Here is a 23596-nt window from a genome sequence, read left to right as displayed (position 1 = left end):
TGCTGGACAAGAGCTTTGGACATGGCAGGACAGCAGACACATGGGGATGAGACCTGGGGTGGTGGGAACACAAATGCAGGAGTTCACCCTGCACAGGCACACCTAGATGAGGTACATGCATGTGGACCCCGGGCCATATATGGTCTCCTGAGGGACATGTGCCCCAGAAATGTGTCCTCTAGCAGTGTTCCCCCCAAAAGAGATGTGCCACTCAGCCTGCAGGGACCAAGTCTCCCCTGACTGCATGTGCCCCTTCCATTGGGATGTGTCCCCTGAAAGGATGGATCCTCCAGATGAATGTCCCCTAAGGACAGGCCCCAGTGATGATGAGTGCCCCCAAGAGGGACATGTCACCTCATGGAGCTTGTCCCCTGGCCACTGTGCCCCCAGATGGCTGCAGGCCCTGGCTGTGTCACCAGCCTTTGCATGGCCCTGGTCACATGTGTCCCCCAGCCATGTCTGTCCCCACAGGGTCACAGCCTGCAGTGATCCCTGCCATCATGCCCTGTTGTTTGTGCCAGGACAAGGCAATGTTCCTGGAAGCCGCCTGCACAGCGGTGATAATCCCCTGCCAGGACCATCTGCATGGGGACCTTGATAAGCAGCAGTGTCCAGCTATTAGGGATCCTGCCCTGCCATGTGAGGTGTCCCAAGGCTCAGTCATCTCTGGGGAACAGGGGCAGCATCACCCACACTCCCCTCAGTCTGGCCAGATCCTGTCAAGATGTGGCACAGGGTCAAGCCCTGGCACCAGCCTGTGCCCAGTCATTAGGACACCAGGACTTGGGGGCTGCAAGGGACCATCACCTCCTGCCTTTGGCCCCTTCTGTGACCCAGAGTTGTCTTATGAGAGCCTGCAGTGTTTCCCAAACTGTGCCACAGGCACCACTGCATCTAAAGCAGGGAAATAAGTGAAGTGTTGCACAGAGAGGCCCTGCCAGCCCCAGATGGACCCCATGGGATTGTCCCCATCCCAGCCTCGCTGCCTGCTGGGCACCCACAGCACCCAAGGGTGTGGACTGTGGCCTTGCACCCCTTGTGGAAGAGGGGGTGGCCTGAGTGTTCCCTAGCTTGGCACCACAGTGCTGTCATGGGGAGTGCAGGAGGTGCCACAGGGGACCCCCATGTGCTGCAGCCCTCTGGGCAGCTGTGCTGCTCCAGGGCAGTATCTGGCCACAGATAAGGAGGTTCTGGGGGCTGCTAAGCTGTCCCCACCCAGTGTATCTGCAGGGCCTGCTGTAGGGCATATGGGACAGGGGCCTTTGTCCTGCCCATGCCCGGGGGGGATACGAAGGGTCTTGAGAACGCAAAGGAATCAGCTTTGTCCTGGGGAGGGCAGAGCAGTGAGGCTCCCCACATGAGCCCCACTGAAGGCTGACCATAAGGACAGGTACCTCCAGTGCCACCCTGTGTACCCCATCACAGGGCTGGTATGGGCATCCAGTGGCAGGGCAGGGGCACAACCAGCAGCAGGGCAGGGGGGAAACAACAGTAGCATGACCTGCTGCCTCCACCACAGAGCCTTTGGCCCACATCAGTCATGCTCCAAAGCCTGGGGTGCCACTGGTTGGGGTGTCCTCACCATCAACAGCACCCTGGGTTAACATAGGTGATGCAGCTGGATCTCACCTGCCACCCTTGGTGGCTCCTGGCTCCCTACTCACCTGTACAAGGCAGGACAAGGCTCTCCCTGCATCCAGGGCCAGCCAGGAGTAGCCCAGGGATGGTGCAAAGAACTCACAGGGACATGGTGACCTTGGGGAGGCCACAAGTTCCCAGGAATTCTGCAGGAGCAGTGTGAACCAGGACCTCATTGCCATGCACCCCTTGTTGCCCCACCCCACTGGGAGCACCTGCCCACTGAGGGGCCAGCAGCCTCCAGCCAGCCCCTGCCACGGCTGGTCAAGCACCAGCTCTGGCACTTGCCGCAGCAGAGGAGGTGGATGCAGGAGGCACAAGACAAGAGGCCAGGTGGGAGGTGACAAGGCTTTATTATCATACAGCAGTGGGGACAGCAGCAGGGCCGGGGCACACAGGCATGCACATGCAGATAGGACCTGGCCCGGCACACCCACCAGCAAGCGCCAGATCTGTGCCGGCGGCCCCGCGGCCTGAGCACAAGCTGGGGGCTGATAAAGCTGTTCCTCCCCACCCTGGCTGCAGGGAAGGGGGGCATGGGGTGCCAGCAGCCCCATAGCACCCATCCATCCCACAGCAGGACACTCCTGGCAAAGGGACTGGCCAGTACTGGGGGCACTACCAGGAGGGAGACCTGGATCTCTGCTTCCCTGTAATGGCAGGGGTGGCACCAAGCTGTGGTTGAAGGAGTCATTGGAGGAACCCTCACCAACCCACAGTGCCTGAACAGGTCACTACCCCTCAGCAGCCCCAGGCTGACTTTGTATGTGGGTTTGGGTGCTGCAGCCATACTGAGCACAGGAGTGGGGAAGGGGCACATGCCAGTGCAGGGACCTGGTGGCACCTGTAGGGAGCACAGGACACACGCAGGGGACAACCTCTTTCACATTGTCACTAAAGGCAGCAAAACCACTGGCCATAAGGGGGACAGGAGTGAGGTAGGGGCTTCTGCATTGCCTGCTGGGGTATTCCCTGGTCAGCACTGAGGGCCCCATGGCACCAGTCCCAAAAGTAATGGTCCCCAGACAGTTATACAGGCCCTGGGTGTGGAGCCTGTCCCAGCCACAGCACCCTACCTGGTCCCTCTGACCCATGGCTTTGGTACTTGTGGGCAGTAGGGCACTCGGGAACAGCAACCTCCTTCTCAGAAGATGGAGTGGCTTTGGCACAGTGCTACTTTGGCTTTCTTGGTGGTGGGACCTCATCAGGCCTGGCTCAGACAAGACTGAGTTGGCTCCCTCCATTAATAGCCTCCCCTGAGCTCTCCCTGACTCCAGACCTTGGGTGGAAACTTCCCCAAGTGAATGAAGCACAGGAGTGGGAAGCACCCACTGGCAGTGCATGATTGTCACCCAAGGGAGGTGACTGCCACCTCAGGGAAGCCCGGGCAGGACTGTGAACAGTGCAGGGGCTTTGTGGGCAAGAAACTGGGATGAGGAAAGCCAGCCACAGAAACATCTTGTGGGCAGAGGCAGGACTCAGGCAGTGCCCAGGAGGGTGGCAGCAGGAGGGCAGGGAGCCCAAGGAAGGTGGGTCCTGGCTGTTCTCTTCCTACAGTTCCACACTCCATGCTCCCCATCCTGCTGAGCTCCTGCTCTGGGCACCCACCCGAGGACAGAGAACAGCAAGGCACCAGGATTGCAACACCAGGCAGCTGCCAGTCTTAATTGGGGATCAGATGCAAACCCTGACCCAATATACAGCTAATTACAAAACAAATCCCCTCCCACCCTTTGCAGTAAAAAGAGAAAAAAAGAGCAGCTGACTGGCCATGCACCTTTCTGGCCCTACAAAATAAGGCACCAGAGCTTAAAAATGAAACTTCAGTTGTCTCTGATATAAAAGGAATTCCCACATGTTGAAGGCAGTTGATGTCTGAGTGCATAACAGGGAGAGATCTTCACTAGCTTTGGGTTGGCCAACCTCATGCTTGGGCCCCAGTGGCTTTCTGGATCAGGGGGATCTGTAGGAGGGGAAGAGAGAAGCTGTTAAAAGGAGGCAGGGAGCTGCCTGTGCTCTGCAGCTGGGCAGGGCTGGGGAAGGAGAGGTTCCCTAGGAGGCTGAAAGGTTTCATTAAGCCTCTGTACCCTAAGAGCTACAGGAATTGTCACCTGCTTGTGCCTAGCTCACCTTTGTGAGATCCACACCAGTGATGGCACGCACGGAGGCAGGGATCTCTGCCAGCAGACGGTTCACCTCAGCTGTTGTACTGCTGCTCTCTCCACTGAGAATAACGATCTCATCCACTTTGGAGAGGGGAGCAGCCACCTTGGCAGCAATCTGGAGAAGCAGGGAAGGAAGGTGGGATGAGAAGTGCAAAGGAACTGCTCACCAAGCTGCCAGCAAGGTCCCTCACACACCACATAGGGACCTGCTGCAACCCCAGGGGACCCAGCCCAGCCTGGGAACTCCTCACCACTTGCCCAGAGCAGGGAAAAGCTGCTTCTCACCTCAGGCAGCGCATCCAACACTAGAGCCAGCTTGGCAGCTTCTCCATACTGCTGGAGAGCTTCAGCTTTCAGCTTCATCCCCTCAGCCTCCGCCATGCCAATGGCCTCAATCACAAACGCCTCTGCTTCTCCGATCTTGCGGATCTTTTCTGCCTCTGCTTGAGCAAGGAGAACTTGCTTCACCCTGCAACGGGAAACCCAGCCCTGCAGCAACGCAGGTCCCTGCAGTGCACTCAGCTCTGCTTCCCTCCCTCTGTCAGCCCCGTGCCTACCCTGCAGAGAGTCCAGGAGCTGGGTCTCAGCACAGCACCTGCTGCACTCTGCTCCCAGCTCAGCCCAGCCCAGCACACCGCGGGGCTCAGGGCTCACTCACTTCTCGCCCTCGGCGATCTGCTGCATGCGGTAGGCTTCGGCCTCGGCCGGCCGCTTCACGGTGGCTATCAGCTCCTTCTCCATCCGCAGGACCTCTTTCTCCTCCACATCAATCTGTTTCCTGCGCTGCACCACCTCGATCTCAATTTCCTCCTGGCGGATCTTCTGCTGCTCACGGGCGCTCTGCAGCTCGTAGGCCAGCTGGGCCTCAGCAGTCTGCACACAGGAGAGACAAGAAGAGTGGTCTTGGCCAGGATGTCCTGTGTGCAGGCATACAGACCCTTGGCAAGCCCTGAAACCAGCCATGGCTCCAATTTACAAACCTCTACCCAGGGGTGACACCACAGTTGGCCACGTTGTACTTTTTGTCCTTCCCTGCGTGCCCTTCCCACAGCACTTCAACCAGCTCCAAGTTCCCCACCCTTTCCTCTCCTCCTAATCCCAAATAACTGTTGCAAATGGAGGAATCTGCTGCAGGGTGCTCATACTGTGACACAGAAACCTGGGTTCTCCACTTCCAGCTTTATTAACATGCAGGAGGAGAAAGCTGGCAAGTCCCAGAGCTACCAACACCATAATGAACCAACCAGGTAACAGGGCTGGGCTCTCAGGTACCTCTCACCTTAATGTTGACCTCTTCAGTGAAGGCAGCTTTCTGCAGTTCAAAAGCCCGTCTGGACTCTGCTATTTTGGTATCTGCCATGAACTTGACATTCAACATTTCTCTCTTGCACTCCGCCTCCTGCAGAGAAGAAACAGAGAGCAGAGCTGCAGGGTGTACAGCTGGAGCAAAGCAGGGAAGCCCAGCACCTCTCCAGACTCACCCGAATGCCAGCATCTCGCTCGGCTTCTGCCACACCGATGTCTGCGTCCCTTCGGACAGCTGCAGTCTGGGTCTTCCCCAGGGAGCTCAGGTAATCCACTTTGTCATAGACATCCTGGAGAGGGGAAGAGAGGTCAAAACCACTTCAAACCAGTAACTCCATCTTACTCCCTTCCCACTGAAGCTCAGAGACACCGCTTGTGTGGCCAGGTCAGGGTCAGGGGGAGCCATGCTAGCCTGCTGCCTAACAGAACCAGCAGAGGCAGGGAGAGCTGGGGCCTGCCGACATCTTCCCGAGAGTGGGGCTAGCAGCGAGCCCTCCACAGCCCCGTGTGCAGAGGCAGCCCCGCGCCAGCTGCCTGGAGACAGGACATGCTGCGGCGGCTGTCATGGCAACTCCCCGGGGGGCTGGGGCAGGCTGTCAGCCGTAGCCTCCCAGCAGCTGCAGTGGAGGAGCCAGGGCCAGGCAAGCTCTGCTGTGATGCTCCTACAGAGCTGCCGGGTGCCCCACGGCACAGTGCCCTACACCTGGGTGTACCTTGATGGTGAAGCTCAGGATCTCGATACCCATGCGACCCACATCGGGAGCTGCCACCTCCCGCACCAGCTTGGCAAACTGGTCCCTGTCCTGGTAGATCTGCTCCACTGTCAGGGTACCTGCAGAGGGGAGGAGGGCAAAGCGCTTTATTTGGGACAGATAACACACAATGGTGTGAGTCTAAGTTCTGCAACATCCTTATTGTCCTTGGTCTCTTCAGCTCTGGGCACGAGGGCAAAAATCCTCTGCCCAGACCCTGCAGTGCAGATCATCCCAGTCCCACAACCACCACACCTGTAACCCATGGGGACTCAGACATCTCTTACTGCAGGCCCTGAAAACTCACTTATCTCAACACCCAGCAACACAGCAGAAGCTGCTGTATGGGAGGAACAATCTAAGATACCACCTCTGCAGTCAGCAGAGGAGGGAACTGTTGTGGCTGCCACAATGGCAGCAACACTGCTGGGACCAGTCAGCAGAGAAGGGAGAAAGCTCCTCAAGATGCCTCCAAGAGCATGAGCCCCTCCGCACCTAGGATGGAGCGCAGGTGCCCCTCCAGAGTCTGAAGGACCACGTTCTTCACATCCTGCACGTTCTTCCCCAAGAACTGCTCACAGGCCACAGCCAGGAGCTCCTTCTCAGTCATTATCTTCACCTGGAGACAGGAGACAAAGCCAAAGGGGCTGAAGGTGCCTGTCCAAAGAGGGACAGGCACCCAACAGCAGCAGCAGCAGAAGCAGCAGTACCACCATCAGGCTGCCAGTTCCCTGTGCTACCAATGCTTCCAAGGACCATACTGAGCTGTCACCACACTGAGCCAGGCCACCAGACCTGACACTGAGCCCCTGCTCGCTGCTGCTGGGGAGAGCCCTGCTGCAGGCACAGAGCCAGGCCAGCATCCAGGGCAGACACCTCTCCAAGTCCTTCCTGCAGCCATCAATGCTACTACTGCAGCCACTGGATGATGTGGAGACAGACCCTGGCCCTACATATCCTACCTGATGAGAACAACCAAAGAGCCCTGAACTAGCAGTTCAGCCACTCCACTGACATCAAACCTAGGAGGAGAGGGCTTTTTATTACTACCCCTGGCCAAGAAGCCATTTTTGTTACCTGTCTCTTCCTTCTCCTTTACTAGAATTATTTTTTCTTATATGGGAAAGGCAGAAAACAAGGAAGGGTCTGAAATAACCAAGTTACAGCTTGAGAACAGGGGTTCCAGTCACCGGGACAGATGAGATGGCCATGCCACAATGGTCTGTCCTGCTTGTGGCTGGGAGCTCCCAGCCACCCTTTGTGGTGACCCCAACGTGCTGCAGACAGGACCCAGCTGTCCTGCTCCACACAGTCAGGCTGGTAAACAATCCCCACAGGTGTTCGGCAGCACCAGAGAAGGCAGCAGGGTCATACCAGCCACACACTTGTGCTGGGACCTCTGGGAGCTGAGCAGGTCCCACAGCACCCTCTCATGGAGACAGCTGGGCTGGGCAGTGACTCCTGTGCCATGAAGTGCTGCTGGTGGTACCCTGCACCCTGCCCCAAGGGCCCTGGCTGGACCTGGCTGTGATGCCAGCATGATCATAGCTCAGAGACTGTCAAAGCTTCAGGTGCTGCCCAGGGGCTCTTTGAGGGTCCCAATTCACACTCTTGATGGGCTCTCAACCTACAGACCTCATCCTGACACTACAAAACTCAAAGTGATGGCACAAGCAACAGACCTATTCCTTGAGAAAGCTTGGTCTGCTAGCCTGAGTCCAAAATAATCCCACAGCCTAATCTCAGCACTGTCAGAAGGACAACTGGGACCAGCCACTGCCTTCTAAAGGGACTGGATGTGGTGAGCTGAGCAAGACTCAGCTGCCACAATCCCACCTCTGGTCATGTGAAGAAACACCGACCTGGGCTGAGCCAAGTTTCTACCTTTGCTTCTCAGGCTGGGTCCCCCAGTCAAAATGTCAAACTGAACCTCGGGCAAGCATGGCAATTCTCTTCTGATTTCTCTGGGCTCCTTACACAGCCAGGCCACTGTGGCTTCTTGCCTCTGTACCCTGGGCCAGCAGTGTGCACTTTCTACACAAGGGGGAGTTGAGAGAGCTGCCTGTGGAGCTTCACCTGGGAGTGTGGGCCCTGCACAAGGCTCATCTCACAACAAATGAGAGGCTTTTGCACATACTAAACCAAATTAGACTCAGCAGAACTGTTTGTGGTGTGCATCTGCCAGCAATTCCACTTCCTTAAAAAACTCCTACCCTTTGGGAGCCACGAAGAGGACAGAGCATGAAGTGGGATGTTCATTAAGAGATCCTGGGATACTTAACAGGAGCAAGGAAGGATTCAGCCTGTGTGACTAAAGGCAGTCAGCCTGTGCTAGTAAGCCCCAGGCGGCCCGAAGGAGCCTGGCTGTTCCCCGGCCGTGGGTGTCAGCCTGCAAAGCCAAGGCTGCACACAACAAACCAGGGCAATTTGCACTCAGCTGCCTCCCAGGGTTTCAGACAGGGCACTGCCATGCTTGGTGCTTCTTCAGATGTCATCAGCATGAGAAAGAGAGTTCAGCTGGCAGGAATTCAGAGAGTCAACACAAAACCATCCCATCTGGGGCATCAATAGTGCTGCACCCAGCTCCAGCCAGCTGCAATCCAAACAAGGGGTGAGCAAGGACAATTCAATTAGCTTGAGGCTCAGTAAACTTGTAGGGAAGCATACAAAGCCCAGCATGGCCCAGGGCAGCAACACCCCAAGCACCCAGCCAGCAGCAGAAGGAGGCTACTGGAGATTACTCATTAAAATCCTCTTCAAAAATTAATACCTTATCCTTATGCACCTCAAACACTCCTGGTCCAGAGCAAACATTTTTAAAGGTGTTTCTCCAATCATAATTTCTTTGGGTTTTTTCCTTTTTTTTTTTTGGCACAAGCCCTTAAAAGTAAAATGTTTGCCTCAAAAGTTCTGCAGGTAACCCTGGCCACTCCTGTCACCAGTTGCCTCATGGCTGCTTTCTGCATGGAAATTCCTCACTTCTCACAATCCTAAATCTTTTCCATTAATGGACAGTGAGAAAAAGCAAACCAACCACAAACAGTGAGAGGAGAGGGTAACATGAATGAGATGAACTGGGAGCTTCATTTTTAAATCAAAGCATCTGGGTGATCCAGGCTTCTGCCACCACACCCCAGCCCACTGTGCAGGCAAGGGAAGGTTGTCTCAAAACCAGGGTAAAAAGGGAACACTGGCTTCACAGAAATACCTTTTCCAAAGGAAAAGTTTATGGATCTATGAGATGTGTGTGGGGAGACATGGGTGTGTGCATTCTGCCAACCACACAAAGGCCACTGTGGCTATGTGACACATTAGCAGATAAATGGATGCAAGAGCTGAAAAACTGAAAATGAGGGTGCTGGTTCACACCATGAGAGCCAGGATGAGCCCAAGAAGCTGTCTCCTGTGCTGGTGCTCTTGCCCATAGCCCTGCTTCCCAACAGCAGCAGGGCAGTGGATTATCTGCTGGTGAGGCACCACTGTGCCCAGCCCTTCCACCATGTGCAACGGCCCAGAAACCGCTTCCGGCTGAGCTCCTGTCCTCACACACAGACCCAGCACACAGCTCCTCTGCAACGTCAGCTCAGAGCAAGCCAATGAATCCAGGGAGGAATCTGTTGCTCTGGAACACACTGGATGAAATCTGTCAAGCACTTGGTCTTAAAAGGGCTGCAGCAGCTACAGTGCTCTTCCCTGGGGGAGCCTTCTGATGTGTATGGGATTTTGTTTGCATCACTCAGCAGCTCCCCTTGTCTCCACCACTCACTGCAGGGAGCATGGCAGTCACCTCTCCTGCAACAACAGACCTGGACACACCTTGGACACATGGTGATCACAGCCTTGAGTGCACTGAGAACCACTGTCTTGGTTTTAGAACGTGCTGTCAGGAGTAATTTTCAATCAAAGCATCCAGCTGCCTAGTCAAGGAACCAAATTCTGTTGAAAGCTAATAACATTTTCTTCCCAGCATCCTCCCCAGGGCCAGACCTGGTCACAAGGGCAAACCGTATCAGGGCAGCAGAGTCTAAGAAATGCAGGTGTTGAAGTCACAATCAGCAAGAGACATTTTTCATGTGTGAAGAAGGCTTTGAGTGAATTGAAATTAAATTCAAGATAGAAATTTTACACATAAATATTAGTGCCTGGAGGGACTAAGTCCCTTCTTGAAACTTTAACTCACCGTGAAGAATTGCGAGGTCCACATGCTGATAACAACCCACAGCAACATCATGCTTGATACCATCTCAGGAGCGAGTGGCTCAGCCCCACAGGGTCCCACACAGCTCACAACACAACAAGTCAACCCCACACCCCCTCATTTGCCACGTGGACAAATGAGACACCAGAAAAAGAGGAATGATTTTGGAGAGGAGAGGTCACAACCCCCTTCATGACATGGGGCATGCTGCAGTGTGAACCAAGGAGGACAGCGTGTGTTTGTGCAAGGATTTATCTCAGAGCAGTTGGCTTCTGTTCCTGGACAACAGCAACCTCTTAAAGGGGGGGAACACCAGATGTAAGTCAGAGACATGCATTCCTGAAAGGATGTTTTGGAGTTACTGTACCTGTGCCACACCTGTGACAGTTAAAGCTACCCCCTCCGCCGTCTCTACGTCCTCACACCTGGGCTGTAACGTCATTATCTCTAGGGAAATCCTGCCAAAAGACGCAAAATATTTGCACGTTTCCAGGTAAGACAAACTCAGCTCTTCCCTTTGCACCTCCTGCCCCGGGCTGCCTGGGGTACTCATCACAGGTAATGCAAGACAGGCACAGAACACAGCTGAGGGACTTCGTCTGTGACTGGAGACGGACAAGTCACTTTGGCCAAGAAATGGATTTTCAGGCAACGCGCAAAGGCAATTTATCAGCGGAGAAAGGCTGGGAGCCAGACTGGAAATGATATCATGACCCTTTCCCTTCTGCTGGGCTAGTGAGGTGGCCAGAAGCTGGCAGCTTTGGGACCCCAAAAGGCCCTCTGTCAGAAGCTGGCTGTGCTGCGCTGCCCAGTGCTGAGGCAGGGAGTGCTCCTGCTGGCTGCTGTCGCCGGTTTAAAAGCACAGCATGGACCTGGGATGCTCCCACCTGCCCTGTGCTGCCACCCCCACAAGTTGGCAAAACCTGGTACTGATGCTGCAAGAAGTAGTCCTGACTTTGCCCATCATTAACACAGACCTACCTCTTGATCTGGTTCACCTCTCCCTCTACTTTTCCTTTGGGTCCTGTGACTCAAAGGCTGCTAGAAGTGAGTCTCTAGCTCATAAGGGCCATGCCTGCATAGTATCAGGCGCCCAGGAACAGATCCTGCAGCTCCAGAGCTGTCTTTGTTGCCCAAGGTAGGCTGAAGGTACTTTGGTCAGACCTAGCAATCTGAAGGTCATGATTTGGTAAAACAAGAGATACACCTGTCTGTGGTGGGCTCTGCTTCAGGAAGTAAAGCCTGGCTCTTATGTCAGCCACGACAAGCCAGGAAGGCGTTGGGAGTCAGGACAGGTTGCCACAGGGCAGGAGAGTTTGTGTCAGTGAACATTAGGTCAAACATCTGAACCACAAAGGGGCTGTGCTGGGCTGTGGCATGCATGTGGAATAGCTCCAGGACTGGCTGGAAGGGTCAAAACATATCTCTGCAAGTTCATGCCTGCCTTGGCCACTGTCCTAATTAAACTGGCACACAAACTAGGAGCTGCTAGAACTGATCCCTCTGTCCAGGATGTGGAAGGCATTTTCTGCCATATGTGTTCAAAGCTTTAATCAGCTAGTGCAGGACTTCAGTCTTCTGGAGACCTAATCTACACTTGGAATTTAATTTCAATACTGTGCTGCTTCTTAGCTGGCAAGTCACAGGGATGGTTGGTAACTACTGATACACCAGCTCATAACTGCTCACAGTGTAAACACTAGTCCTGCACACTGCAGCTCAACCACGGTCTCTATGCTGTGCTTTTGAATGCGACAACATCCAAAATGGGCACTGTCTCTATGAGGAGGAAGAAGGGCTGAGGGAAAACCCAGATCCAAAACTGCAGAGCCAAGTGCAGTTGCAGTTTCCCCACAGCTGTACAGGTTTCCTTTTGAAATGACACAAAAGCTGCCTTCCCACCCACCCCAAATCCCAGACCGAACCCCATCTGCCCTGCTTGGGGCTCCACATAAAAGCAGCTGCCCTTCTGCCCTCCACCAAACACAGCTGGGAGGCAGTGCTGTTGAGGAAAGGGTTACAGTTGGAGCAAATTTATCAGAGGAGCCAGTACAGCAATGCTGAATTTGGAATTTGCCAAGCACACACCTGTCTGCATTACCTACAAACTGTGGAGTGCACCCCAGGGCAAGCGCCGGAGAAGGGGAAGGAGAGGAGGGGATTGAAATTTCAATTGTCCCACTAGAAAGCCATTAGTTTTAATGTTCTCCTGCTGCTGCTGCTGCTGTTGCTGCTGCTCAAAACAGAGGGATAAACAGTCAGACACAGTGTTAGGAAGCTGGTGGATTATTACCTGTGCAACCCCTGTTACGTACAGTGGGACCCCCTCCGACGTCTCAATATTCTCACAGCGACAGAGGATGGTCATAACCTCCAAAGACAGTCTGAGTAGCAAGGAATAAGGGTAGGACAGCAAATACACAAAGCAGTTACCAGAGAGCTAGACACTCATTGCAAAGGACAGACAAGACTTTCAGGTTTCAGCTTTTCCCTGTTCCATTTGCCTTTCTCCCACTGCCCATAACGCAGGGCCTGAGCAGCTTCCCTGGTCATCCATCTGCTCCTGTTAGTGAAGATAAAGAGGCTGGAGGCCTGTGAGTCCCCACAGATGAAACCAAACCATGTATCCCACCTGGACTGCCATCCTGGAGTCAGCTGGAATTCCCTGTTGGAGTAATCTTCACATGTGAAATTTCCCTTTTGGTAATAAATGAGATGCTTCTGTGACAACATCCAAGAGGGGACAGAAAAATTAAAATGCCAGGGACCTGGCTCCCTACTCCTGGCTAAGGCATTGAGCAGAGAAGGTGCTTCCAACAGCTGTCCTGAGAAGCTGAATAACACCATTTGGTTCCCTCAGAGATATGTGAGACCACACTGCCTCGCTCACCACTTTTAATTCTGACCCTCAAACAGGGACAGGATTTCTTTTCCCCAGTTCTCAAGGTTGCAGGTGGATAAAAGCCTGCCAGCTCTAACTGCTCCTTTTGTTCCCAGGTTAGTGCTACCTGGCGGGATGCCGCCGACAGCAACACAATTGCTCCTGTCTCTCCTGCTCTCAGCACTGGCAGTTCCAGAAAAGATGTCCTAATTTCAGAGGAGGAAATCTGCCTCACTCTTCATGTTAATGAAGCAGGCTCCATCTGTGGCACAGCTTATGGTATTTGGGAAAGGCTCTGATCTCAAGAGGAGAATTAAGCCCCCTATCCCATGGCACGAATCAGGGGGGTTGATTTTAAAGTAAAAGATTAGTTTGGGTGCTGGCATCCCTGTCAGGAGTCTCCTTTGCTAAATAATGCACAGACCTCTATCATATGACAGCTCATTCCTGGCAAACAGCTCTTAGCCCTGGATGAGTCCTTAGCTTAGTAAGTCAGCCTCCTGACTACATCTGTTCTCTCCTCCACAGGGCAGGTCAAGGTCCTGAGCTGTTCTCTGGGCTTCTCACACAAGAGGAGGAGCAGGAACTACCTGTTCAAATCAACAGCTCTCCCAGTGAGATGCTTCATAAAAATCTGGGAGTGAAGCTTGTCTGGATCAAAGGCAGTTCTTAAGCATGGAGCCCACAAGCTTCCTTCCCTTCCCCCCTCCGCAAGCACTGCTGGAGAGCCTGGGTTAAAGCCGCGGGTGTTAGCTGAGCCCTCTTCATGCAGCCAGAGCTCCACAGAAGGCTTTTGTAGCAATCCTGAGTGCCAGCCACCTGAGAGAGGACCAGAGAGCTGATGTCAGTAAGTTGCCAGCAGCAGGCAGGACTCCTTGGAAGCTGCCTGACACCCAGGTGAAGAATAGCTATGGCAGTGTGTCATCAGCAGAGTGAGGGCGGCAGCGCGCTCACTTTGTCTGCTGGCGGCAACGCATGAACAGGGAAAAGAGGTGCAAGATAAAGCAGTAAGGGTTAACTACAACCTCTGGCCATCACTCAGTGCAAAACCCCAAAAGTCCTGTCTTCATCCTTTTTCCCTATTTCTTTTTCTTTTTTTTCCCCACACAGATGGAGCAAACTCGCAGTAGTGAGCATGAGGGAGCTGTCAGGAGAGAGGAACGTTCCCAGAGATCCGAAAGACAAACAGCTACACGAGCAGGACAGCAGCACCATCGCAGCACATTCATTCAGAGACCAGCAGGGTAAGAAGCAACAAGCCAAATCCACGACTGAGGAAAGGGAAGAGAAAGAAAATCCCAAGGTTTTGAACAGGAACACAGTCTGCTCCCAAAGTGACAGCAGTCAGAGTATCTTTAGAGAGACCTGGGGAGTAGGAGGAGGCACTGCCCCACCGCATGGCACAAGTATGCTTGTGATTGGGTGAGGATTGGGCTGTGCTGGGCAGAACTCAGCTCCTCTTGTGTGCTCATGGATGAACCAGTCCCATCCTAATGTCCAGCACCTCTGTGAGAGCCTCGTAGCTGTGGGGTGCTGCAAAGGCAGTGGAAGAGGAGAGCAGGGCTCTTGCCTTCTTCAGCAGAGGAAGAAAAACACTGACCAGGCATCCTACAGCCCTCTCTCAGCTTGGTAGGGTTTGTGTAAATAAAAAACAACCAAAGAGAAAATAAACCTGATTGCTTTGGGTTTGAGGAGAGGACAGGGTGGCCACTTCTGAAGTCCTTCAGCTGAAATCAAGGAATTTCTCTTTTTTTTGCCTTTTGCACTGTGATGCCCAGCTGTCCCCACACGGTCAGCACACAGCTCCCCTGTCCTGTGACTGCATTCTGCACAGTATTTCCTGCCAGGCAAGCCTGAAATGATGGCATTACCTCCTGCAGGGCCCTGGACATCATCAGCCCCCCTCACTCAAAGCAGAAGATAGCCAGAAGCTGTGTGGTTGTGAGTGACCCTACACTCCCCAGGCTTCAAGGCACTACACAGGGCACACACTGCTCCTCCCAGCTGCGTGCTGTGCTGCACACACACAGCCTACTATGCAGGGACCGGGAGCTGGGCCTGGGCCAACGCTCATCCATGGTTACATATGCAATGCTCAGTCCCACATTCCTAAAGATACTGCTGACAGCCCCACTGGGATAATTTTGCCTAACTCCTACTCCAAAACATCAGTAATGGAGGGTCTCCTTACCTTTGTGTGTCAGTAATGCACCACCAAGCCCAGGCCCAGCCTCCATACACGTACTGCTTTACATCTGAGCCACAGCAGCCACCTGCATCACAGCAGAAAACAGAGATGGGGTTGGGGATCACACAAAGGATCTTGGAACCAAAGAATTGTTTCAGATCAAAGAGACCTTTAAGATCTTCAAGTCCAACCATTAACCCAGCACTAGACCATGTCCCTCAGCACCACATCTACATGGGTTTTAAAGCTCTTCAGGAATAGGGACTCCACTGCCCTGGATAGCCTGGGCCAGACCTTGACAACCTTTTCAAGGAAGATTTTTTCTTAATGTCCAAACTAAACTTCCCCTGCCACAACTGGAGACTGTTCCCTCTCATCCTGCCACTTGTTACTTGAGAGAAGAGACCAACCCTTACCTCACTCCAGCCTCCTTTCAGGGAGCTGTAGAGTGAGAAGATGCTGTCTGAACTTCTACGATTCAAACAGTAAAACACCTTCTACCTTTTCAGAGAGCACCCTGCCAGTGCTCAGCCCTGTCTGGCAAAGGAAGTACTCTGCAGCTCCCTGGCCTGGCCCTTGGTCTCAGGCAGATCATGCCAGCAGTTCCTCCCTCCTGTTATCCAGAATCATGCTCATTACACGGTGCCCGAGGGCCTCAGCAAGGCAAGTGCCAGAGACAGTTTCAGCCCTACAGGGTGTATCTGTGCAGGCAAGAGAGAGGTAGGGCAGAGGAAGAGCAGGGAGAAGAGCATGGCTGTGGTGCTGTGGGCACATTCCACTAGGCAGGGGAAGGGGAGAACTGTGAAGGCAGCCACAGAAGAAGCTCTTTCTAAGAGAGTGATTAGCAAGTGAGCTGTAATAGGTCAAAAATGTAGCACACATCCAGGCCAGAGTGCTGGCAGGGCCCTCTGAACCACAGGGGAGGCCTCTGTCCTCCCCATCTTCCACTTCCTGCTATCAGCAGAAGATATCACCTGCTTCACAGGCTCCCATGCAATGGTTGCTAAACCAGCAGATTGGCCCACAGTTCTTCACCCGCTGATTTCAGCAGGAGATAAACACAAATGGGAGATGGATTTAGATGCTGTCTCAGGTAGCCTGTGCTCCACAGCTTAGAGGAACATTCTGTCACCTCTGGGACAGCTTCTGGAGAGTTTCTTCCCATAGCTGGGAAGTGATTTCAGCCAGGCAAGGAGGTACAGGAGCTGCTGATACAATAGCCTGCAAGACACCGAATCACAACCCCTTTTAACGTTTCTTGGAGGACGTCAGCGTGGTTAGCTCAGCTCTTTTGCTAGGCCCTTGTTTTCCAAGAACAGGAAGGGAGGTGTTCCTGGCAGCTGGGAAAAGCAGCTCCACATGGAAAGGTATTTTATTTCACAGGATCTGAGTGGTCTTTACCAAACCTCTGGTAATTGTTTCATAATATCATCCTGAGAAAACCCCACACCTCACCCCACCAATACCATGCTTCTCCACACAGATGGTTCTTCAGCAGGCAATGCAAGGAAACACCTTAGTAAGTATCACACCCAAAGAAAGCCTCATGTTTGCTTCCCAGTGCTACACAGCACAGTTGACTAAGCTAGATTATGTCAGGAAGTGTTCAAAGCACAAGAAAAAAAAATGGCAAACCAGCACATTAAAGAGGAGCAGGGTGCCAGCTGGTTGCTTTCATGCAAGCTGGACGTCTGAGAGCAGCAAAGCTCTGTCCTGGTAACACAAGTCAGATGAGCTGAGGGCTCATTTTCCATTGCAGCCCAGAAGCCTCTTTCTCAAGTCTCAGAGAACAAGTGAAAAGGGAACCAACAAAGCAAAAATCTTTGCAAGACTGAAGAATAAACCCTCTTGCACAATGAGATTTGGCAGGGAAGTTGCCTTTTCCAGCTATAATACACCCACTGTTCCAGCAGCCCGGGTCTCACAGCCGCTTGGCCGTCGCTTCCACAAACACGCACCCTGCCTCTTCCGGGGCAGTGTAGGGGCCAGGCGAGCCACAAATGGAGGATTCATAGCCAGGAAGCTTCCATCCAGCTTGGCCTCTTCCCAAACAAGGGGGTCCCACATTCAAGCAAGTGTTCCCAGAGCCAGAGCACGTCATCTGTTCTGGGGCTGGGGTTTTTAATGAAGTGAGATTAATCGTTTGGGAGTTCGTAGATAAATGGAGCTCTCAGCAGACGCAGGAAGCTGCTGCCCTGATGGATGGCACACAAGGAAGAGCAGAGGCCCCAACAGATAGGAGGACACAGGGCTAGAAACATGAAAGCTGGGACTATCTGAGGTCATGAAGAAGCTGGGTGTTGTTTGCTCTCCCAAGGTGTCGAGGTGTGTGTTGTGGCAGGAAGTGCTGAGCCTTCAGAAATCAGGTCATGGTAAACAGCCTGCTGCAATAACCTGATAAGGATATCCCTGCACAGACTGTTGTGGGCTGAAGACAAGAACAGAGCTGACACTGCTGCCTTCACCTGCACAGCACTGCCATCTTCTTGCCTTGCTTCAGGGAGATCTGGTGCTGCCCTCTCCCCACCTAGGAGGGCCCACCACCCACTCTGGAAATAAACAGCCTGGTCCAGTCAGACACAAGCTGAGTTTGTTTGAGAAACAGCTCTGTGCTGGGAAATGTCATGGGGTGCTCACAAGTGACTGCAGAAAGACAAGGAAGGAAGTGGTAATTGAAACCAGTTACTGACAAAAGCCATAATGGAGAGGAGAGGAAAAGGCAAAGGCATATATAAAGAAAATAATGTCACAGAACAGGGTCTAGACTAAAATCAGTGTCTGGTTCATAGGCCCCACTGTGCATATAAATTAGGCTCTGTCCACATGCAGAAATGGCATAAGCTTAATAAAAACTAATTTAAAATGATGCAGGGCTCTGAGCTGAATCCACAACATTCTCTGATGGTCACCACAGAAGATGAAAGCAGATTATGCTGGCTAGCTTGTTTTGGATGTGATCTACACCAAAATGACTTGGTTTGTGCTATCAGTGTCACAGAGCAAGTTTAAAACCACACATTTAGTTTAATTCATCCTGTAAACAGAAATAGAAAGACAAACTGCAGTGAAGTTACACAACAGAACTCCAGAGACACCACCCCAGAACTCCCCTTGGAACCCAAAAGGAAAGTCCTGAGGCTACTCTGTCCATCTCTTTCTCCTGCTACGCTTTCTGAACAGTAACTTTGCAAGTCCTAGAGATTTACCAAGCACTTAACAAGGGAAACCTTGAGCCCTACCCACCAGCAAAAAGCTGAAGAACTACCCCAAGAGGGTAACACCACAGAGGAGCTGCATAACTGGTCTTTTGTGCAAGTGGTGAGTAGCTGTCAACCCCATGCTACAGATTTGAGACAAGCTGCAGTGCTGCACTTTGGACAGCAACCACCAAGCATCACAAGCAGCATGAAACCAACTGCTGCAAAAAAAAATTGGCTAGCCCAAAGGAAGCTCCTAACCCTGCAGAAACACTCATTAAACCTGGCAGGTAACAGTCAGTGCTGCTAGAAGTCTTCTGCACAGCTTGCCTGGTACTAGAGGTCAATACCTCAGGCTCAACCCTGGGGAACAGTTCTGAACTCTGACTCCAAAGGCATGAGTGCAGACAAGGGCAAAACTTCACCTGAAATCCAGGTGAGGCTGCCCACTCTTTCCCACAAAGTCACATTGCTTCTAGGACTGAAGAACTGCACCTGCAGTGAGCCAGCTCACACTGACCTGTACCAGGAAGTGGAGGAATGACCCTGATGGAACCAGCCCCACCATGAGCTTTAGGTCTTCGGCTCTTGCTGCTCACCATGGACACAACCTGGACCATCTCCTCCCGTTCTATTTTCATGCAATTGACTCTTCTCACTTAAGTGGAGCTCTCTGCATTTCTCCTTACTGAATTGCATCGTATTTCTTTCAGACCATTTGTCAATCTGTCAAGCTTGTTTTGATTCTAAGCTGGCTCTTCAAAGCTCTCGAATCCCTTCCCAGCTCAGTACTGTCTGCAAATTCAATAAGCACATTCTTGGTTCCATTATCTGAACCAGGAAAAGAAACTTACTTGATAAATCCTCTCAGTTGAACAGTGAGCCACTGTCAAGTTCCCTGGCAATGGTTCTCCAGGCAGTTTCACATTAAATTTATAGTATGTGAGAATCCAGTTCCTCTTTGCACTGTAGGACTTTTGCAGGAAGGATTTATGGAGCCTCAAGCAGCTTTTATTTTAGGCTCTCAAAATGTAGAGAAACACCATTAGAACAGATGAGCAGCTGCTCTGCAGAAATTAAAAAGGCTGCAGTAACAGGAGAGGAGAGCTTAGAGCAGCTCCAGAAGGGTTAACTCTCCCTGGCTGCCGGGGTGCAGCAGGAAATGTTTACACCAAGTTGGAATTAACTGCCAGCTCTTCTTTTATTTTGACAGGGACCAAGGAGCCCCAGAGAGTGAAGCCTGAGAAGGTGGGCTGGACTTCAGAGAAATCTGATGACTCTAACAAGCCTTAGTAAAGGCAAAATGTGTAATTCTGCCACTTCCCTTCAGCCCCACCAGAGAGGGAGGCCAGATCAGCTGGGCACAGGTCACACTCAGCTAACAGGTGCAGTTGTTTTCTTCCAGACATTTGCCAATGATGGATTTGTTTCCATCTTCTCCTAAAAACAAAGATAGGTTGATTGGGCTGCAACTCCTCTAACATTTTTTTCTCCTTTTCATACAGTGAACTTTTGTTAAGACAGCAGTTTGCTCTGACCCAGAAACACAGTGGGATGTGCCAAACCTTCCCCTGTCACCTATCTCCAAGTGCTCACCTTGAAACTCCTCTGGGCCACTGCTGTGTGCTGCCAGCCTGCAGCCCTCAACAGCCAGAAGGAAAAGCTCCAGCTGTGGAGATGCAGGCGACACAATGAGCTTACAGGAACCCCAAGACAAATGCAGCTGTTAGAAATCATTGTCTTCATAATGAGACGGCAGAAGGATCCCAGCCTTGCACTTCAAAACTAGCAGATCAATCCTCAGCTGTGAAAGCTGCACTCAATCAGACTGTAACCCAAAACCTGCATCACATCCAAGACAACTTATTCAGCTGCTGGGAACATTGGGATATCAGGACCAACAGGTACTTTGTGTATCTCCCTGAAGACCTTAGCAACTCCAACTGCATTTGGGGAGGATTCTGTGATGGGTCAGGGACCTCCTAAGAGGTCCTCAGAGGCCTCCTCAGAGCTTGCACCCAACTTCACCAAGAAGCTCCCAGCACTACTACTCTCCAGCAAAGTTAAACCCACACTCCAGAAGGACCATCACCACCTCTGTAGGACTTTGTCTTCTTACAACACCTAGGCTCTATATTTCACAGACAGGTTGGCCAACTGAATGCAGTTTCTGAGAAGGAGATAGGTGTTGCTCAATAGGGGAAGGATGCCAGTGAGAACACTGACCCATGCTTGGGAAGCAGCTTCCCAGATAAGGCTACAAAGCTCCTGCACACACAGAGGTTCCCAAGGCATGGCCAGCTGCTCCTTGAGCACTGAAGGAACCCAAGTGTCTCACAAGAAAGCAAAAAGAAGGAACACCACTTCTGAGAACAACCCCCCCCAAGGCAGGGGTGGCTTCCTAATTTGGAGGAGCCTTCCCACAAAGGGAAGTGTTTCACCCAACCATGGATGACTGCAAGCCAAAAGCCTGCTTTTCATATTGTTTGCTGTTGGTTTTTCTTCCCTTCACCCTCTCTCCCCAGATCCAAACCAGTATCACACAAACAAATGCTGGCCCCCAAGGTCCTCTCTGCCTTTTCCTGGAGAGACATGGCTCAAGTTCCTGGATCTACAACAGTTTGTAGTTAGCTGCCACCTCCCTCTAATGCCCTGGCATTCACTCTGCACATCAGCACAGTGGAGCTCTGCAGAGTTCCCATAACCTCTTGGGCTGTCCCTGAAGCTCACAGAGGGTGCTTTCAGGAGACATGACACTCTCAGGAGTGTTTGCAGACCACGATGGGGATCAGCAGAGAAAAGCCACATCTGGTGGCAACACCAAATCCAACTCTGACTCACAGGGCCTGGCATGATTTGCACTCCAGAACACAGCTGTACATCAAGGAGTGTCCTTGGCTTTCTGCTTCCAGCTGTGGGAAAGTATAAAGCTTGGAACTGCAAGCAGATACCACAAATTCCTGCTGGCTCATTCTGCAAGCCATGGGCTGAACAGAAGAGAAATTAAGCAGCTGAAGGGCATCCTGGCAGACCTGAAGCATAGCTTCCTGATTCCTCCTGCTTGGACATGACATTTCACCAGCTGACACTGATTTTGAGAGAGGGGAACACAGCATCAGCTCTAGATCCCATCTGACAACTGCAGGAGGCCAGGAAAACTGCAAGGAATACTGCTGCTCCGGGCAGCTGCTGGGTGTGGTTTGCACCTCCTTAGAAGCTGCCGCCAGAGCACACAGATTTGTTTCCAAAATTGCAGCATGCCTCTGGCATCTCCTCAGCGCTTCCCGTAATAGGTCTATGACCCCAGAGAGATGAACTGATAACAGAGCAGCCATAAACAAGCCTGAGGCCCGCTGGAGGCTTTGGTTCCCTAACTGTAACAATGTAGTTTTACTTGCAGGGCAGAGCTGCCATCGCACCACGGCCTTGACATTTTCTCTCAGGTGAATTTAGGTCTGAGCATCAGGGTGCCAACAAGCCAGCCCAGTGTTTACTGCAAGGCTGTAACGGGATTGAAGGCACGTGAAACGACAAACACCTGTACCTATCACCTTGCATGTGGCCCCAGCCTGTCACACAAGCAGAGTATCCAGCCCTTACGGCAAGCTGTTACATCACTTGATGGTAATTACGGTCTGTCTGCATGCAGCCTGGTCTGTGCCAAAGTGCAGCCTGGAGCTTCAGCAGAATCTTGGAGCAGCTACAGGTTGAATCAGCCACAGGGGATTTCACTGCTGGTTTATTTAACCCTAAAGCAACCAGCTCACCTGAAAAGAAAACTTTGGTGGGCATTAACTGCACCCAGTGTCAGCACCACTGAGAAGTCAGGTGCTAGTTAATGAAGCAGCAGCAGGACATGACAGATGAGGACACTCCAGGGACAGGCCTACAGTGCCCTGTCTTGAGCCGCCCTCTCTGCCTCATCCTGTTACTTACACCCAGCTCCCCTCCCCCAGCTTGTCCCCTCAGGAACAGGATTGCTTCTTGGTATTCTAAGCCTAGGGCTGCTGGCAGTGGACCGGAGCCAAACAGCCTTGACAGTGCCGCTGCCTGACATCACCCGAAAGCAGCAGCACCAGAACATGCCACTGGCACACCGACCTGGCCCACAGCTGTTAGCTGCAGGGATCCCATCCCAGAGCCCCAGGGAGCAGGCAGCTGTTCCCACTCCAGGTCATCCACTTGACAGAGACACCTCCCAGCATCCCACTGCCTACCCACGCAGGACACCCCTCAAACAACGTTGCAAGGTCACCCCATGACAGGGACCCCCTCAGTGCTGCCTCAAGGAAGGGCTTCCCCCCATCCTAGTGCTCCTTGGGAGGAACTTCCCCAAATCACAGGGCACCCTGCAGCAGGCATCCCCACACACACCCCCCAGATCCCACACTCCCTCCCAGGGATGCCCCCCCCCCCCCATTCCCCCCACCTCCCAGGGTCTCCCCACAGCAGGGACCCTCCCGAGTGTCCCAGAACCCCTCTATGAGACAGACATCCCCCAGAGGACCACCCAGCCCCCCCCTCCAATCGCAGGGTCCCCTCTGTGTCCCATGCCTCCTCAGCACAGCGACACTCCCCATCCAGCAACAGATCCACGACAGTGGTCCCTCAAACCCCTGAGAGCTCTCTCACAGGCAGGACTTCCTCAACTCCCCCTGGGGCTTGCTCCAAGCAGACCTCATGACACAGACACTACTGCAACTCCCCCAGGGTGCCCTCACGACTGCCCCTGAGAGTTCCTTCACATCCAGGACCCACCAATGCCCACCAGGGCCTCCTCCTAGACCCTACTGCAGAGACACCCCAGTAATTCCTTCAGGGTCTCCCTCTGACAGGAGTCACTCAGGCTCCTTTGCAGCCGTGACGACACCCTCCCCACCACCCCCCAAGGCTCCCCGAGCCCTCATCCCCCGTGACGTGATCCCCAGGCTCCCTCCAAGCCCCTGCGAGGCTCGTGCCGTACCTGACACCACCAGCGCCTCGTTGGGCCCCACCGTGTGGCAGTTCCCCATGGTGCCCAGAGCCCCCGCCCCACAACCGCCGCCGACACTGCCTCGTTCCCACAACCCCTCGCGCCGAACAGCCCCGCCCCGGAGCGGCGCAACGTCTCCGGGCAGACCCCTTGCGGCAGCCATTTTGAGAAGGTCAGTGCGGCGCCGCGCCCGGACACACTCCGGGGGTGGGGCCGAACATCCCCCCCGCCTCAGCGCTGCCGCCATGTTGGGTGCCGCGTGTCAGCGCGCGCGGTAACATGGGGCACGCGCATGCGCAC

General features: G+C 53.1%; 1 protein-coding gene across 4 annotated transcripts; it reads right to left on the bottom strand.

Moving 5' to 3' along the window:
* Window positions 1-1974: 1974 nt before the first annotated feature.
* FLOT2 (flotillin 2) lies at window positions 1975-23382 on the bottom strand. Of its 4 annotated transcripts, none has more exons than XM_068154548.1 (11): window positions 23288-23382; window positions 15131-15212; window positions 12352-12442; window positions 6356-6479; window positions 5822-5940; window positions 5285-5398; window positions 5083-5202; window positions 4462-4676; window positions 4089-4272; window positions 3769-3918; window positions 1975-3601 (listed from the first exon to the last, which is right to left on the bottom strand). In XM_068154548.1, exons 1-11 carry the CDS (start codon window positions 23334-23336, stop codon window positions 3563-3565), a joined length of 1287 nt encoding a protein of 428 aa, XP_068010649.1. In that variant the 5' UTR covers window positions 23337-23382; the 3' UTR covers window positions 1975-3562. The 4 variants fall into 4 exon arrangements, with proteins under 4 accessions (XP_068010649.1, XP_068010648.1, XP_068010650.1 ...); XM_068154547.1 differs by lacking the exon at window positions 12352-12442 and adding an exon at window positions 10426-10516; XM_068154549.1 differs by lacking the exons at window positions 15131-15212; window positions 23288-23382 and adding an exon at window positions 10426-10516 and having other exon boundaries at window positions 12352-12433.
* Window positions 23383-23596: the final 214 nt, after the last annotated feature.

Source organism: Melanerpes formicivorus, unplaced genomic scaffold (genome assembly GCF_026170545.1).
Source record: "Melanerpes formicivorus ecotype bairdi unplaced genomic scaffold, bMelFor1.0.p_v2 SCAF_29, whole genome shotgun sequence".
Classification (NCBI taxonomy): Eukaryota; Metazoa; Chordata; class Aves; order Piciformes; family Picidae; genus Melanerpes; species Melanerpes formicivorus.
This window is presented reverse-complemented; position numbering and strand designations above follow the sequence as displayed.